This window comes from Pseudorca crassidens, chromosome 8 (genome assembly GCF_039906515.1).
Source record: "Pseudorca crassidens isolate mPseCra1 chromosome 8, mPseCra1.hap1, whole genome shotgun sequence".
In the NCBI taxonomy this organism is placed as follows: Eukaryota; Metazoa; Chordata; class Mammalia; order Artiodactyla; family Delphinidae; genus Pseudorca; species Pseudorca crassidens.
In genome coordinates this window covers 26,465,514-26,483,825 of record NC_090303.1, presented here as the reverse complement: position 1 = coordinate 26,483,825, position 18,312 = coordinate 26,465,514, and the positions used below count along the sequence as shown (strand labels likewise).

The window sequence follows — 18,312 nt, the reverse complement described above, 5'->3', positions numbered from 1 at the left end:
TTACTTTCCTTCATTGCCATCTGGTGTCCAAAATGTAGATCGCTTCTGATACCACAATTTGTAACTACTGCCTGATATGCAGAATTGTTTGCAGTTTATTTAACTTAGTTTATCCATGTAAATTACTTTATATAATATAAATTTGTTATATAAATTATTTACAGTAGTTAATTATGTAAAGTAGTTTACTTATATTTTATAATTTTAAAAAATCCCATGTTCCAAAGCAGGCCAGTCTGAATTTGAGTTGTTTTTGCTGATCATCTACACAGCGGGAGCCCATAATTTCACACTGTATTTCTTTTTCATGGCAAAAAAAAAGAGTTTGAAATACATGGATGAGGTGAGGGGGTGGAAATTAAGGACATACTGAATGGTCAGACAAAGATTAAATGGGCCACTTTTTCTCTGCAGTTCCAAGTGGAAGAATATCACCTTTGGATTTATTTTGCCTTTAATTCTTCAACAGTCTAGGGGAAAACTACTTAAGCCCACCAACCTCTTCAGTGGGAGCCTTGGTACTCTATGAAGGTGTTTTATAGGTGCCATTTCTAGACAAGGTTGCTTTTCAGGAACTTGATGCCTCTTTGACTTGCGTATATCAAGGCAATGTCAGCATTTCATCGTTTGTGTCCCAGGTTAATCCAATGAGCAGCAGAGTGTCCTCTCTCAGAAATATTTTGTGGATGATTTCTTATTCAGCACAGGACATCAGAACAAAAAATAGACCTTGCCTTTACAAAACTAAGAGTTTAAGTTATTTCATTTGAGAAATTAACAATTTGTTTGGATCTTAAATTATCTTTTAATTTGATATGTGTACTTGATTGTGATATTTAATAGGAAGGTTCATTGGAAGCATTGAAATTTACTGTTCATGGTTATTCCCAGAGACTGTTTCAAGAACTAAACTAATGTTTGAGGGCTACTTGTACCATCCCAGTAGTGAGCTTTATTTAAGGGTCACTAAAGCTGATATTGTTTATATGCATCTTTCTCATGAATCTAGGAATCTATTCTTATTTCTTACGAAGTATACTAATGTTTTTACTAAAGTAATTTTTAAAACAATAGAGTTGCAGTTGATTTAACATTTACTGTGTGCCGGGCTTCATGCTAGGTGTTCTGCATGCATCTGCATTTGGATATTTTAATAGTGTCTTTTTGGACAGAGTATTTATATTTATAAACGTACAAATTTAACAAGGTATTGCAGAACTAAAATACAGGTTCTATACTTAGAAGCCTTTGGCTAAATTATTGATCAATATTTGTGCACTATCTTCTAATTTTCTTAAACTGCATACATTCATTCAGTAAATATTTATTTTGTATGTTTATTGTACACCAATTATATGGAGACCTATTAATATGTCAAGTACAGTGGTGGGATGGCTATTTTCTTTTCTGGCCATGGCTTTTAATCCAGTCAAAGAGTCTATAAAGATATCATACAAAGAAATATAGAATTATGACTGTGATGTATTCCATAAAAAAGATATATCTAGGCCTATGAAACTTTTAATGGGGTGATTTGACCTAGTCAGGGAAGATCATGAAAGCCTTTTATAAGGAAAGAATGTTGAGGTAAGTGGGACAAGTGTTGTAGGCGGAAGGAGCAGGGTATGTGGAAGAGGAAAACAAAAGAATGTGCAAATGCTGGGGCAGAGATAGAAATCCCTCCTCATTGCTACCCCAGATGCTCACATTAACCCACACACCTTCCCGTCTCAGCGTGCTAGCAGAGATTTTTCTCAGCCTTTCTGATAAGGGACCCACTTGGTTGAATTTTCTAGAATTGGGAAGGAATGAGCAGGACGGTAGTTTGGATTTGGGGCTCTGTAGGATTAGTTAAGTATACATATTTAAAAGAAGTATTTTCTTAAGAGATTACAAAAGCAGGACCCCTTAAATCTATTTTCAGTCACCATGTAGTATTTCAAAGCTTTATAATGCTATATTATTAGACTCTTGCCCTAAGTGGTGGTTAATGTATTAAATATGTGGTTTATAAATTACAGTCTGGACACATGTCACCAAAGACAGTAATTTCAGTTCGTGAAAGTAAATCTGTTCTTTTTTTTTTTTTTTTTCTATTCTAAAAGCAAGTGAGTCTAAGATGTCTGTGAAATATATACTTACCTAAGTCAGAACTTTTCACATTTCTCATTCCTTTCTTGGAGAATAAGGTTTGCCATAGGGACTTACACTTTGTAAGTTATTCCTTTCTCTGCATTATTTATGAGTTTTGTTATGAGTATAATTGGAGTATTTCTGCTATACACCGCTGAATTTGTATTTAATGAATTGAATTTACATTTAATCAGTTTGTGTTAAAGTGACTTAATGAGATGCTTCACTCTTCTGTGTTAAAAGCAGGTTAAGGCCAACCAGAAGACTCCGGGCAATACATTATCCAGTGTTCATTTTCTGCATAACTTGTAATTTTATCAAGTTTCATGATTTAACTAAATCACATAATAACATTTCCTGTAATCATTTCTAATGATTCTTTAAGGTCAGATGTTTTACCGTTAATATATTGGCAATCTATTTTTTATTTTTACTTTATTTTTTTACTTTCTAACACGGGAATTCTCATATTCTTTTGCTTTCAAAACGGGATGTGTAGCATAAGATTGTGTCATATTATCAAATAATGGGGGGGGAGGCAGTGGGATTTGGATCTGAAGATACTGACTTTTCAGTGTTTGACTTTATTGAAAACGAGTATATTGGAGCTTTGTTCTCATATATATGATGTACCCAAAAGTAGTGTTCCAAGTAAAAGTGAGAGAGAATTCAGTATTTATCTTTGCAAGACATTTTACTTCCTGTTTTATCTATACTCTCTCCAAACCTTCCACCTCCTGTTTTACTTTATCCCGATGACCTTGCTTCATGGTCCACTGGAGACAAAAGCCACAGGCAATAATATCATTTCCCCACACCAAATCTCTGTACACCCAGTGGCGGGACTCAGCCCTCGCTCTTCTTTCCCAGTACAATGAAGTGGATACATGGTTTCTTACAGGCTTGTTCCTCTAGGAGCATCTTGTGTCCCATTCTTCCCCATCTTCACAAGAGCTTCGTTTTTCACCTCTGTTCTGTTGCCTGCAACGTTTTCTTCCTTCTCTCTTCAAGGTAAACCCTCTCTTGCTCTAGTGACCCTTCACTTTCCTGGTGGCTCAGTGGTTAAGAATACGCCTGCCAATGCAGGGGACACGGGTTCGAGCCCTCTTCTGGGAAGATCCCACATGCCACGGAGCAACTAAGCCCGTGTGCCACGTCTGCTGAGCCTGCATTCTAGAGCGCGCGTGCCCCAACTACTGAAGTGCACCCGCCTAGAGCCTGTGCTCCGCAACGAGAGAAGCCACCGCAGTGAGAAGCCTGCACACTGCAACAAAGAGTAGCCCCCGCTCATCGCAACTAAAGAAAGACCACGTGCAGCAATGAGGACCCAACACAGCCAAAAATAAATAAATAAATAAAATTAAAAAAAAAAAAAGAAACCTCTCCTTGACCCCCGTCCACCCCTTCAGGGACCACCCTGTTCATTCTCTGCCTCCCAGCCAAGGTGCTCTGAAGACTTGCCTCTGCACGGGCTAATCCCTCCCATTGTTGTTCAGCGCGCTCCATTGTGTTCCACCCGCACCCCCGACCTCCAGACACTGCCTGTGTAATGGGGATGAGTGCAGTGGGTGCTTTTAAGTCCTCATCTTTCCTGTCTCTGTCCCGCAGTGTGTTCTTCTTGAGACTGTTTTCCTCTCATCATCTAAGGCAGTCCAGTCTCCTGACTTCTTTCCTGCCTCCAAGGAATCTTACTCCTGCTCAGTTTTCTCAGAGACCCCTCCTCTGCTTCACTTTTAATCACATGGCTTTAAACCAAATTTCTCTGCTGAAGCTTTCCGTGTTTTTTATATTAATCAAGACTTCTTCTGAGCCTCTTGCTTTCAACGTTATTTCTTGACATCTTCATTTACGTATCTCACATACTGAAATCTCACCCGCGCTTGAACTGTGTGCTTCTCTCCCCTAATCCTCAAGTGTCCCTGAACCCGTCCCTCCTCCGGCCACACAGATGCCCATGTCAGAATTCTCTTCTTACTCAACGCAGACCCAGTGCACCATCACAAGCTAGTGATTATTTCTCCAAAATAGGTTTTGAACCCCTCTTTTCGACCATCTCCATGAATAACAAAGCCACTTTGTCTGTTCAGCTGGGTTACCGCAATAGCCTCCTAATTATTTTCCATCCTTTGAATTTTGCTCACCTTACATCCAATTCCTAAACAGCAGCTAGGGCGAGCTGTTAAAGTTCTAGATTAAATTATTTTGCATTTGGCTTAAAACCTTTTGTGACTGGCCGTTCGACAGAGAATACATGCCTAATTGTCTAGCATTTCCATTAGACCCTGCCTCCGTCCCTGAGCTCATTTCATGTCATTAGTCCTCATATGAAACTGAGCTAAACTCTCCATCTTTATGTTTCCCTAAGAGGCTTCTTTTCTTTTTGTCACATCAGGGCCTTTTTACATGTTGTTCTATCTGCCTGGAATGTTCTTCCTCCATAGTCTTCAAGGAAACATTTCTGTGGAATCACAGGAAATGCCATTTCTTAGGGAATTTTCCCCCCAACTGCTTACAGTCCGAATCAGAACCCATTCTCCAGATATTATCTCTTAGAGATTAGGATTACATTGCTTTACATAACTCATCATGATTTATTGTATATTGAGAGGCACTGAGGGAGTAGTTAAAATCCCAGACTCTTGCTACAGTGCTAGTCTGAATCCTGACTCTCTATTACTTATTTGTTACGTGACTATGGACAAGTCATTTAACTGTGCTTAAGGTTTCTCATGGATAATACTACTACTTACTTGCAGCGCATTTTCAAAGAGGAAATGATTAATATTTGTAGAGCAAATAGTCAATGCAGCACAAAGTAAACACGTATAAGTGCTTACATACATATATAAGTGTGTGTGCATAATTTACCTCATGTCTGAAGGCACAGAGCTCTCACCTACCACAACTCTGGACATATAACAGGCCGCCAATGAATATTTGCTTAATGGATTGATGAATTGTACAGTGTACCTTATCACTAGGTTTCAGGGATCTTCAGAGAAAAGAGAATGATGCATTATATTTATGAGAATAGATAATCACTTATGTAAAAATATATTTTGGCTTGTGATCCACCTGTTAAAATCATTATGTGCTTTTGATCTGAGAATAGCTTCAACATTTGATCTGGCCAGCCCCTTTCCTTTTAGCAAGTATGTTTTTATCATCATTCTCATTTTGCTTTTGCAGATGTGACAGTCTAGGCCCCAGGAGCCTAAGGGGCTTGTACCCATAGCAGAGTTAATGAATGATAGGATGATCCCATTCATTTTAGCGCCCTGACCTTCTTGCTGGAGTCCTATTCTTATCTTTTTGGAAATATACAGTGAACTGTGTGAATACTTTTTATACGGTTGCTGAAATTACTTTGGTGATCATTCTTAAATTTTCAGTTGGGGCAGATATTATTGGAGTTTGTTTTCTCCTCCTACAGACTCTTTGTTGTTCAGGCCCTTATCACTCACAGCAGTAACTCTGCCATGACCTGCTTGCCCTTTCTCTTGCCTCTGTGATTCTACTGCATTCCCTATATAACCTCTAGAGTGATAGTTTTGAAAGACCACTCGTTGTTCTTGAGTCTTTCAGATTACTTTCCTGTTTTAACCCCCATGGAAAGACTACCATCAAATTTCAAATTTACTAACCGTCTGTTCCTGTCCTTCTGTGTACCACTTTTCCATTTAGCGTTTCCTCATGCGAGGCGAGTAAAATGCTCAGTTTCTCCCTGTATTCTGTGCAGGCATCATCATATCATTTCTGCATTCTGAATGTATTTCATTGTTTGTTGAGAGTTTTGTGTTGTTGTTGTTGTTTGTAATCTAAATGCTCATAAAATTTGAGAGCTGGGAGGGACCTCACATAACTCAAATCCCAAATTTATAATCAGGGAAACCAAGCTAGGTTCAGGAAAGTGTCAATAAGCGACAGGCTAATACAGTAGGGTTGGGGCATGGATGAAAATTACTGTTTGATCTTTAGTGCGCTTCTGTTACCAATCTACTCACTTTTCTTTTCGAAAGAGAAAGCAGTGCAGAAGGATTGAGAAGTATAATACAAATTCAGTAAAAATTACATGATTGATTTTAATGTTGGTTTATACATTTACCTTTTTATCTTTTGCAGTTTAACAGCAATGCCCAGGATGTAAGCTGTTTTCAGCACCTTGTCCAAGCAAATGTAAGAAATAAGAAAGTGCTGAAAGATGCAGTGAATAATATCACAGCGAAAGGAATCACAGATTATAAAAAGGGCTTTAGTTTTGCTTTTGAACAGCTGCTTAATGTAAGTATTAATACTACCCCCTTTTGTCTTTTATTATTGAATTGTAGGATCTGAATTTCAATATCCTTGTAGTTACAGCTCTGTCGGGTTAGATAACAGTTCTGTTTGTCATTCATTTAGAAAGCAGATGTGTCTCCGCAGTAGAAATGTTTGAACTTTTTTTATTTTTAAATCCAAAATTCAGAAAGTATACAAAATGTAGATTTTCTTTCTCTTTTAGATCTTTTCTTCTACCCTCTTTTTTCAAACTTTGTTTAAAAAAACACATTTGTAAGGTAATTACTTAATTTAATTTTGAAGAAGCACTGGAAACTTAGTTGGCACATTTAGAATATCATCTCTTTTGTCTTATCTCAGTTAGTACTGTATTTATTTGGAAACTTGTGCTGTCAGTCATCAAATGGTTTCTGGAAATATTTCAGTTTTAAACATCTAGTTTGAATCTTCAGGTTGTTCCTAAATGTACAAAAAGGTCCAAATGGTTAACATCAAGGTAGACAGGAAGAGCAGAAGTTCCTTCCAAAGAGAAAATTCCCTTGAGTGAATCATCGATGTCTATAGTTTGGCTTTTAAATTCTGGCACACCTACTACCTGTCCCATATCATAACAATATTATAACACGAATCTCACACTGCGGACTAGTATTTTCAAATGGCCATGTTGTCTGTTTCATTTGAACTATTTGAAAGCAGGAGCTATCATTCAGGTTTGTATCTCTTCTGAAGCAATATTATTGCAGTGGTTCAGAGTATGGACCTGACATCTCTCTGCCTTGGTTTCCTAACTGGGGTTGTGTAAAGAATGTCCACAGAATCGGTGGACATAGCAAACCACATAGAAAAGCACATGAGACTGTAGGCTGTTGAGTTGGTGTTATAATTAATTAATAACTAGCATGTGGCTGGGACAGAATCAGCACATAATTCCTATCATATTTGCTGAGTCACTAAATAAGCCCTTATATTTGGACTTTTCTGCAAACTTGATTTCGTTGTTCCCGAAGTAAATCTTCTAAACAGTTTTCAAGATCTCTGATTGGGTGATGACTCATTGATTTGTTCATTCAGCCAATATTTATTGAGCGCCTCACAATTTATCCTGTCACAGTGCTATTGCTGAAATTCCAGACATAAACAAAACCATTTGCTCTCAAGAAGGTCGAGCATAACATGCTAAATCATCATTTCTCATATAACATGTTAGTGCTGTTACAGGGTGTTCACGGTGTGTTTGCTCGGAGCAGCTTGGGGAAGGGGGCTCAACTTACCCAAAGGAGGTCAGAAAATTGTTGCACTTTCTTGAAAACAGGATTTTGAAGAATGAGCAGAATCTAGGTAGGTGGTGAGGGAGAGAAAATGAACAGCATCGACAAAGGCACAGAAGCATGGGGTGTCATGCTCATTGAAAGAATTGCAGGTGGATTGGTATGGCTGGGCCATAAGCAGTAGGGGAGAGGTGATGGAAATGGAAAGACCATGAGCTGTCTTTAAATGAAGTGTGTAGGAGCAAATGAAAAGTTTGTGGTAGGAGAAAGACATCATCTGACGAGTGTTCTACGTTAAGAAGCTATTGTAGAAATCCTGGTGTTGGACTAGACGTGCAGAGATGTTAAGGCGAGTGACCTGATTGGGTGGGTAGGAGGGGTTGCCGGGAGGGGGAGGGGGTGGTGATTCCAAGTTCTCTGAACTGGAAAACTAGGTGGATGGTGGCACAGGAGTCTACAAAGAGGGAATGTGAGAGTAGAATTTTCAATTATTTAGAGTTTGAGGTAGTGATATTTTTTTTAGATACCATTAGATAAGCAAGTAAGGAGTTAGAAAAGCAAAGAAGTTCCACACTGCAGTTTTCAGGGGAAATTATCTTTGGTAAAATGCATATGATTATTAAATAATGTATGTTTATTAATAAAAAAATGAAAACTCAAAACTTTGAAATTCAAGCATAATTGATCATTAGAGTGGAATATATTCTTTCTGTAGTAAGTAAAGGAATGTGAAAGGTTTTTATATTAATTTTTTTCTCTCGAGTCAATAATCAAGTTTTCTAGATCTTGGCATTTTAATTATTCCTCTTAGTGTTGTTAACTGGCCTCACTCATTCCCTCCTATTCAGGTTTCCGTTGTGAAATGATGATGAGTCTCAAGCCTAATGTACTATTTCAGAGGCAGTCATGTAGAGGGGCCACGTTAACTCGCACGTTCATTATTAGTTGCTGATAAAATATGATCTAACTCCTATTGGCCTCTCCCACTGCCTTTACCAAAGTTGTAAATGATTTTTAATATGTCCTCCATAGTAAACCTCATGTGTTTTGCTTTCCACATGTCGCTTAGATATTGCAATTCTTCATTTTAAAATAATTTTCCCAAATGCCATGGCTTGCCTTATTGAGCTGAAGCATGTTCTGTTACCTCTTTCAGACACTTCTAGTCTTTTTCTCATCATGCAATGCCATTCCTTCTCTTTTGTTTGTCCCGGCAAGGTTTACCCTTAAGATCACTGAATCAAGTGTCAAACAGAATTAGACATTAAGATTTGAATTAGTCTTCAGTTAGCATTTCATAAACTACTGACAAATATATTGAGATGCATTTTTCCAAAAAAATTATATTGAGTGCATATGATAGATACTGTGCTATATACTGGCCACACAGAGATACAACAGTGTGTCATGAAATACCATATTAACATAAATTACCAACCCTAGCTGTTGTATTTTTATTGACATAATCAATTTCTTTCCTTGGCTTAGTTCCTTCCAAGCCAGTTACGTATACTTCTTGTGACTGTGTGATTCTTTAGATAGCTGCAAACCCAAAGAAAAATTGCTGAGATAGACTCTGCTTTCCCACAAGTTCTGAGGAAAAATGATGTTGAAAACACATTTCTGCATTCCTCTTTTTGTGGGTGTCTTACGAATGATCAGCAAGACTCGATGTGCTAAAAGTAACTTTGATACTTGGATTTAGTGATAATAATAAGAATACCTCCACTACTTCAAAAAATGAAACCAAGTTCTGTTCTAAAAACTTTAGTTACTTTATCACTTTTCTGAGACAGTCCTTTAGGTAAATATTATTTTGCCCATTTTACATACGCAAATAGAAAACACAAGTCATTAGAGAAACTAATTTTAGTTTGAGGGACTTCAACACCTTTCACAAAATTATTTTGATGATAAAATATGTAAATTTTTGTATGGTCAAATTTTCAGATAATTATCTTCAAAAATAAGAATGGTGCTTGAATGTGATAAATTGTATTAGTTAATACTTGAGTTTTCACAATGCTTGGTTAAAAGCCTTAACTCTGCATGGTCTAATGGCCTAGTCAACGGGGTAAGAATATATGAAACAGGATCTTTTCATCAGTAAAGCAAAATGTTGTCTTCATTAACTTTTCCACAGGAAATGGGATTTCCTTTTTTGACAAATAGGAATAGGGACCTTCAATACGCTTAAATACTATAGGAGAATTAGTGATTTTTTTAAAAAATGTATTAGTCACTTAAACACCAAAACTGTGCTGTCCAGTGTGATAACCATGATCACAAGTGGGTGTTGTGCACTTGAAATGTGCCTGGTCTGAACTGAAGTGTGTTACAAGTACACACTGAAATTTTAGTACTTATTATGAAAGGAAAAAAAGTATATTATCTCAGTAACTTTGATATTATTTGATGTTGAATTGATAACATTTTTGAACGACTGAGTTAAATATGTTATTAGAATTTCAGATATTTCTTTTTACTTTCTTTAATGTGGCCATTAGAGGGTTAAAATTACAAATTAGGCTCACATTGTATCTCCTTTGAATATTGCTGAACTAGAGGGTTGACATTTTCGAAGAAGCTGAGCATTCATAAATTAGTGTGAATCTTTTGTTCTCAACACTTTCACAAACACATTTCACAACAGTAGAAAGGCTGAGATGATAATTTCAGACCTCAAAGAAATACAGCTTTCTAAATTAATTGTGTATTTTCATGGCCCTTTGATGCTAATCCATTGTTTACCTAAATCCAACTCTTTGGGGACCTTAAAGAAAGTGTAAGAAAGGATTTACCACTGGAATTGAGTCTTTCAGGATTAGAATATATGTGGCTGCTTGCGAGCAGATAGGAGAATATTCTGGAAGTAGCTGTCGACATTTACAAAGATATGAAAGAGCACTGGGCCTTAGGGATCAACACTGCAATTTCAGAAATGTAAAGTGAATAAAGTGAGATGAAGGAGGGAAGAGAGGAACAAATGTTTGTGAATAGATTGAAAATATATGTGAAAAGCTATGCACATTTTATTAATATTATTTCTTTGTTTCTCGTGTAAATTATAGGGGTATACAATTGACATCATGGCCATTAATTAATTTAAAACCCATTTATTAATTAACCACTGAGAGGTTATTATGTGCTAGGCATTCATCTAGGCAAGGAAACAACACTGAACAAAAACGACACAAGTTTATGCCCTTTTGGCATTTAACATTCTATTGGGAGAAGCCAATAATAAAAAGACAAATAAAATATATACTACATGTAAACAAATGTGAAATGCTATGGAGAAAAATACAGCCTGGGCGGGGAAAGTTGTCAGGAAAGTCCTCACTGGTAAGGTGACCTTTGATCAGAAGCCTGAAGGAAGGGAGACCCGTGGGTGTTGGGAATGAGGCAGAGCCCCTGTGTAGGGATGCGTAGGCCTGGCTTGATCCAGGAACTGGTTCTTAGAATTGACTTATTGAGCAGATACTTCAGTCATTACTTGCAACCTGTGCATGCTCTTTCCATATTGCTTTTATACTCCCTACCTTTTATTATGAATGATATACATTTTTTTTAACAGTATAATGTGTCTAGAGCCAACTGCAATAAGATTATCATGTTGTTCACGGATGGAGGAGAAGAGAGAGCTCAGGAGATATTTACCAAATACAACAAAGACAAAAAAGTGAGTGTAATTTTTCCAATGTTTTAAATTTAATAGTAATTTAGGTGGTTTTTAAAGAGAGAGTGGCGGGGGTGGTGAGGGAAGACATTTTTGGTTAAAACATTAGTGTGCTGATTATAAAGTCATACAGATGGATTATAAGCTAATCACTGAATTAAATGTTAGATATCTTCTGTGAGATTCATAAGTACCTTATGACTAATTCATTAATAAAATAATTTGAACTTATAGAAGCCTATATAGGAATATATTTGTTTCTTTGTTCTACTGCAGAGGAAAGTATTGTAGAAAGACCTGTTTTGAAAGTTCACCCATGTGGCTGAACCTACTGATAGTGTGGAAAATATCAAATGTAACTATTTTTTCTAGCACTGCTACTATCAGCTTATTTCAATTTTCTGACTGACTCTCCATATTTTATAAAAGAACAATGATTCTCAACTTGGTTTCTTAAAATGCTAAGGATCCATAAATAAGTAATGAAAAATTATAACCTATATCTTGTGTTTCCAAAATTTCAACAGAAATTGTATGTTTCACAAGGGGACTCTTAAGGGTAAAATGCCAGTTTACTTGGCTTTTAATTGAAAGTTTTACCATTTTGAGAGGTGTGACACGTCATTAACTCTAATGAATTGTTTTATATGTGTGTGAGGAATTAAAAAGAGAAAAAAATGTATATTAATACATTTAGGTAAATATATATGTTATATATTTTGGCAGGCAAAATATTGTGAATAATGGGGTAGAGTATTGATGAAAAAATCTGGGACACTTTGAAACACCCTTAGGTACTTTAAAAATGATTGGAGTTGAAAACATAGACATATTGGGTTGGCCAAAAAGTTTGTTCAGTTTTAAGTAAAAATGAAAGACACATTTTTCATTTTCACTAGGAACTTTATTGAACAACCTATTCATTAACCGAGTGACCTTTTTGGCCAACCCAATACACATACCTTCAAATTATTCACAAAATTTTTTAATACTCAACTCTTTGATATTGCATATGCTATTAAAGTATAATGTCATATGACATAAGTTTAATGCAAGGGTTAAGTTTTTTTAAAACACCTGGTGACTTTGATTATACAGAAGAGCCGTTCCTTTTGAAAAAGTTGATAAATGGACTGAACTGTTAATAGACTGAATATTTTCAAATGGTAACTTGATTTTGTGAATATTTGTTTCAAAAACATCAGTAGAATGAAAAGTAATGGGAAGATACAGATGTGTTAATCGAAGATGTAGTGTGCATTACTTACTTTATTTAGTAACTGCTACTCATTGTTCAGAATCCTGGGCAATCATCACCCCCTGAAGGTTGTTCCTGACACTTTTCTCCCACTTCAGGCTCGTGCTCTGATCCCATATAGCACAGTGTATTCAGCCCTACGCGTCCCTCACACTGTATTCTACCCACAAAATCTCTTCTCTGTTCGCTCTCTAGATGACAAGGTCCTATAAGACTGGGCCTTTGTATTGTTTAACTTTGAACTCTCATCATCCTGCAGAGAGCACAGATTCAGAGATAGTTCTCAATACATGGCAATAAGTAACTTGAGTATGTCTAACAAAAGTTGGAAGCATGATTTCTGTTACAGAACAAATTTATAATTAAAAAACATAACCTGGAGTAAGGACTATTTCACTTATTTAAATATTCTCAATAATGTAACATTACCATGTTTTGGAGAACTCAAAGGTAATAAAATAAATTTAGCCCAAATTGAACTCTATTAATATAATACATTTATCTCAATATTCTAATTAATCATACACTGATAATTTGGAAGAGACTTCTTAGCATCTTGTAGTCATAATTTCAAATATATTTTATTATTTTGTGATAGAGGTATATAAGTGCAAGCCCCACTACTTTTCATTTTTTAATGAATATAAGTTTAGATAAATCTTTTCTTTAATTTTGATATCATCTGAACCAACCAGCAGGAATATCATTCCCCTCTGGATATTTGTCTTCAAAAAGGAAGAGTTTCTTAAACAAATATGGCAATGAATGTTACAATCTATATCATAATTTGTGCTTAAGATATATTCTGATTTCAAAGAGTAAAAAGAAAACTTCAACAGGTTTAAATAAAAGAATTTAAATGTATAAAAAGAGAAGAAATTTTCATCTAAACTTTTTTTCTTTCTCTCCCCAAACTCTGTTTGTATATAGAATTAACACAATAATATGTCTTGGAGGCATATCATAAGTTTATGTTTTTCCTTTTTTTAAAATGTAAGAGGTTTTATGCCATAAGGAAAACAATTGTATTCTACCCTCTGTTTTCACAAATTGTTCAGTTGATTGAATATATGAAGAATTAACTAGTTGAAAATCAGTTTTCTATGTATATATCCTAAAAATGTCCAATCTAAGTATTGTTATCTTGAAACGCTACTTCTCATCCCCTTCACCTTTTATAGGAACTCCACGTTTTAAACAAAGACATTTTGCAACATGCTAACCCACATAAGAAATTACTCATATTGAATTCATTTTTGTAAAACTGATGAATCTAATCTTACTCAGCAATCCTGCTGTTTGCCTATGAATGTTGCTGTGCTTTAAGGACACACAGTTATCCTAAGGACATATAATTTTTGTGAATTCCAAAGCAACTTTGAAAATTAAGTAGTCAGTCCTTAGTTTCTGTATGATTAGCTAAGAAAAGTTAAGATGTCCTTGGAATTAGGTACTACATTTTTTATGTGAGTCTAATTTCAGTGGTGTAGCAAAGTTCTGTGATACACACTCATACATGTATACGTACTTACATACACAGATATATGCACACATATTTATATCTGTTTTAAATGGACATTCCTTCTGTCCATCGTATTTCCAGGAACAAGGGACCATGTGTGTCACTTTGGCTTAGCTCTCTTATGTAAAGTTCAGTGAGTAAATTCCGACAGGTAGTTGAGAAGTGCTTAAGGCATGAGGACGTAGAAATCTGAACATAAACTAGTTTTTCTAAAATCTTTGCAAATTTGCTAAGAAATACTAGGAAAAAAATAAGACAGTCAATTCTGGGTGAAGCTGTGCACACACACATATGTGCATGCATACATTTTGTTTTTTTAAAGATGGAAGAGCCAAGTCATTATTATATGTTAAGGTTAGTAAAGGGATACCCAGACAAGAAATCTTATAGTTATAAAACAGAGGAGAACCTTGAAAGAGGAGGGATTGAGAGAGATACAGAGCACAGATATCTGAATTGGACAAGTAGGAATTATATTTCTGGAAATATTGTACCACATTTCATATGCACTTTACTTCAAGTTCAGTGGCTTTTTGAATTTCCTAATGTGGGAAAACCACATTAAACACAAAATTTGTCTCTTGGTATTTGTATGTTCTGTGTCCACTAACAGTGAAAATAGATGATGGCAGACAACCACTTTTAATTCACTTATATTTTTGAGTGTATTTGTACTTTGTCAAGACAACATTTACATAGTTAATTGTTTATGCCAAGGGTGTATGTGTGCAAATAGTGTGTAAAGGTACCTACTAAAAACAGTGTGTCTATGTATAGGAGAGGTTTTTTCCACCATCTTCAAACATGGCTTCAAACGGTTTTGGGTGAATTGTCAAACCCATTCTAACTTTCCCTCCTTACTCAGACTTCTCTATATCTTCCATTCATCCACCCAGTCTGAGAGATTTGCTGCCACAGACACTGATATGGAAGATCATTGTCTATCTTTGTCATCTAAGGATGGGTATGGGTATGACAGACCAATTCTTTACCTGCAAAGTTCATATATTACATAATAAGTTTATCAACTCAGAACTTCACTAGCCACATTATCTTTCAAATGGCTGATGTATAAAACTGAATTTGATAGAGTTAGTAAAATAAAAACTTTCAATACATTTAAAAATTCTATATTCGATTATAACTTTATTTTAAAGCATGCTTTTCAAGATAGAAGTTCACTTGTAGCTTAAAAATATCAAAATTGCGAAGTCACAAAGTTTGGAGCGCTTTTAAAGAAAAAGAATCTGAAAACTACTCTTTGAATCCTACTTCCTCCCCAAGCCTCTTGCTTGACATTAATGTGGCTGCTGAATGATTCATTTAAAGTCATTTTTCATCCAGATGACATTAGAAATCATTCAGAGCAACCCAGGTAGGTGTGATGAGGTACATCCATAGAGCTGATGAATGAGGCTGCAGATATACAGCACAATTTAATGAGGCCAAAAGGTTTAAGAATTAGAACAAAATGTTTGGGGTCTTTTGAAATGTATTACTCTTGGGAATTAATCTACCTGATTATAGATAGGTACAGTTTAAAACTGAGTCCATGGTAATCTCCTCACACAGCTGTTCCACATTAAAATGCATTCACTTTCTAATCTTTACCTGCAACTATGCCATTCCTTAGGGCTCACCCGTGTGTAGAGACTTCCTTAAAAATGGTGCCAAAACCAAAATGAACTCTATCATAGAGTGCAAACAAATGAATAAAGGAAAGTAAAACCAGACACAGAGTTGAAAGATAATTCCCAGACCTAGGAAAATTAAAAATATTTGATTTTCTGTATAATAGCAAAGGGATTTTGGTTAGCAGTACACACTTAAGATTGTCTAGCCAGCTAGAAAATAGTTCTCGGACCCTTAGGTTAATTCTCAGAATTAATCAAAAATAAAAAGGCATTCAAAATCTATAAAATGAAAATTTCAAAATAACTAGTAAATCGAAAGAGAAGAACAAATTGGAAAAAAACATGATAGATGTGGAATAATTTTTAAAATAAAGAATGCATAGCTAAAGTTATAATTGCCTGACAATAGATTCATTATTTTTTTTAATTCTTTAAAAAATGATTGGCAGTCTTTTCTATTTTGTTGTCAGATCCAAAATAGAAATAATTTATAGGCTACAAAAATCTAAATCAAATCACAAATGGCTGAATCTGCATATGTGTTTTATACAATAAGAGTGAAAACTGTCAATTACTTTTTCAACAGATGGTAGGGAAAATAATTCATGGCAAATAATTCATTGCCTTCTCAATTGTCGCTGCCTGGCTTCTCCATCAGGAAAGAATGAAGCCTTTGGAAGGAATGTCCGAACATGTGATAATGAAGGGCATTCAGACTTGTAGAATATTTAATACTGTTTAACAAATACACTGCTTCTGAAAAGTTTCATTTTGTGTATTTTGGCACTTTCAACAGTTTCCCAAAGATTTTTCAGCTTTAGATTAGGAACTGTACCTGTGTTCTAAAAACCAAATATATTATTTATGCTGGACTTACGGTATAGCTGTAAACAATAATTACAAGTAACACTGGCCCAGTAGAGAGATGATCAATTTAAAATGCGTGTGTGTACGTGCATGTGCATGTGTGTATGTGTCCTTCTCTCTGACAGATTTATTTACATTTGCTTTCTTAGAATAAAATTAATGTTGATAATTCATTGTCTAAACTAAGGAAAATATTATCAGGTACATTCTCTTCAGGTCTGAGTAATACATTTTACAGAGTCCTTAATTTAGTGGCTAAAACAAATCTAATGAAAAATGAGAATAAGTATTATATTAAGCACAAAATACATTGCAAGACGTAAGCCATAGAGTGCAAAAAATGCTCTCGAAATAATTTCTAGGTAGAATTGTGCCACCTAAAATTGGGATTGCCTTTGGTTTGTGTGAAATCATTCTACCAGGAGAGGCACTCTGTTCTGCTTTTTCTGTGGCTGCCTTCTTCTCAGATTGAGAATTCTGCTTGCCACGTATCTCTGCGCAGAGGTCTTCCCTGCTCAGTCTTTCTAGTGTGGTGTCCTTTCCCCACACACCTTCTTTACCGTTCTCTATTTCAGCACCATCTTTCCTCTTTGTTTTCTTTCTCCCAGATTACCATTTTTTATTATTTTAATTATGTATTTATTCACCTGTTATCTTGAACTCTCCTCTATTAAAAGCTCCATGAACTAGGGGTTGTGTTAGTTTGTAAACCTACCATTGACTCCTTAGAGGCTAGCAAGGGCTTGACGCACAGCGGTTGCTAAGTATATTTACTGAGGATGCCCAGCATAAATAAATATAAATAGGCAATAAATAAGCTCGAAGATAAATTATAAAACATTCGTAAATGTTAAAAAACTCAATAGCTTTGCTCTTTTAAAAGCAAATAATTTAAAACAATTTTTTCCTTATAAGTGGAATGTAGAGTAAAATGTATGTTCCACCTTGGATATGTCATTTTATAAGTAAGTAGGGAGGGCTTAAGTTTATATAAAAAACAATTGTATTGACGGCACCTCTCCATTCACCCTCACCAGTCCAACACATAGTTTTTCATGAGTATTCTCATAATTAGTGTCAGTGAAGTATTTAGCATTACCCAAGAAGAACACCTGAAATAAATCAGTATGTTGCTTATTTCCTGACCTCTGCTGACAATAGTGTTTGCAGAGCTATAACTGCTTGGAAATGAAATGCGTCCATAGCTTATTGCTCCTGTGTCAAGTACTATAAATGTATGCAGAGGGAAGGGAAACCCAAAATTACTTCCTTATAATCTGATAATGCAAGGGTGATTCATTATAATTGTTAAAAATTTTAAAGACCAACATAATCCTGAGGCATGTATCTGTGTTACGTACGCACATGCAAGAAATGTGAGAGAAATATCTGCTTGGTGCTGTAAGATCACGTAGGCAAAACCTACTGCATTTTGTTTTCCTTTTTTAAAGTTGCTTTGTGTGTTTTACTCAGACTAATTCAAAGGTCACTTGTGAAATTCTTGCGTTTGTCAGACCCTGGGCAATTCCATGATATATCTTATATGGACACAATGGCATTTAGACAGTATTGGCTCATTTTCTTTGGAGTTTATTGCTAAATGCAATAAAGCAAGCCAAATTTGTGCCTTTGGGAAGGTGTTACTTCAAGTTATTTTATGTTCTTTTTAAGGC

The 18,312-nt window shown here is 35.5% G+C and overlaps 1 protein-coding gene across 6 annotated transcripts in view; it reads left to right on the top strand.

Annotated features, from left to right (window-relative positions):
- The window catches only part of CACNA2D1 (calcium voltage-gated channel auxiliary subunit alpha2delta 1), a 512,643-nt gene that overhangs the window by 409,710 nt on the left and 84,621 nt on the right, over window positions 1-18,312 (top strand). For all 6 annotated transcript variants that reach the window (XM_067746078.1, XM_067746077.1, XM_067746079.1 and 3 more), the window contains 2 exons: window positions 6,256-6,414; window positions 11,257-11,361. In XM_067746078.1, coding sequence (XP_067602179.1) covers window positions 6,256-6,414; window positions 11,257-11,361 — 264 coding nt within the window. The remainder of the gene's footprint in view (window positions 1-6,255; window positions 6,415-11,256; window positions 11,362-18,312) is intronic.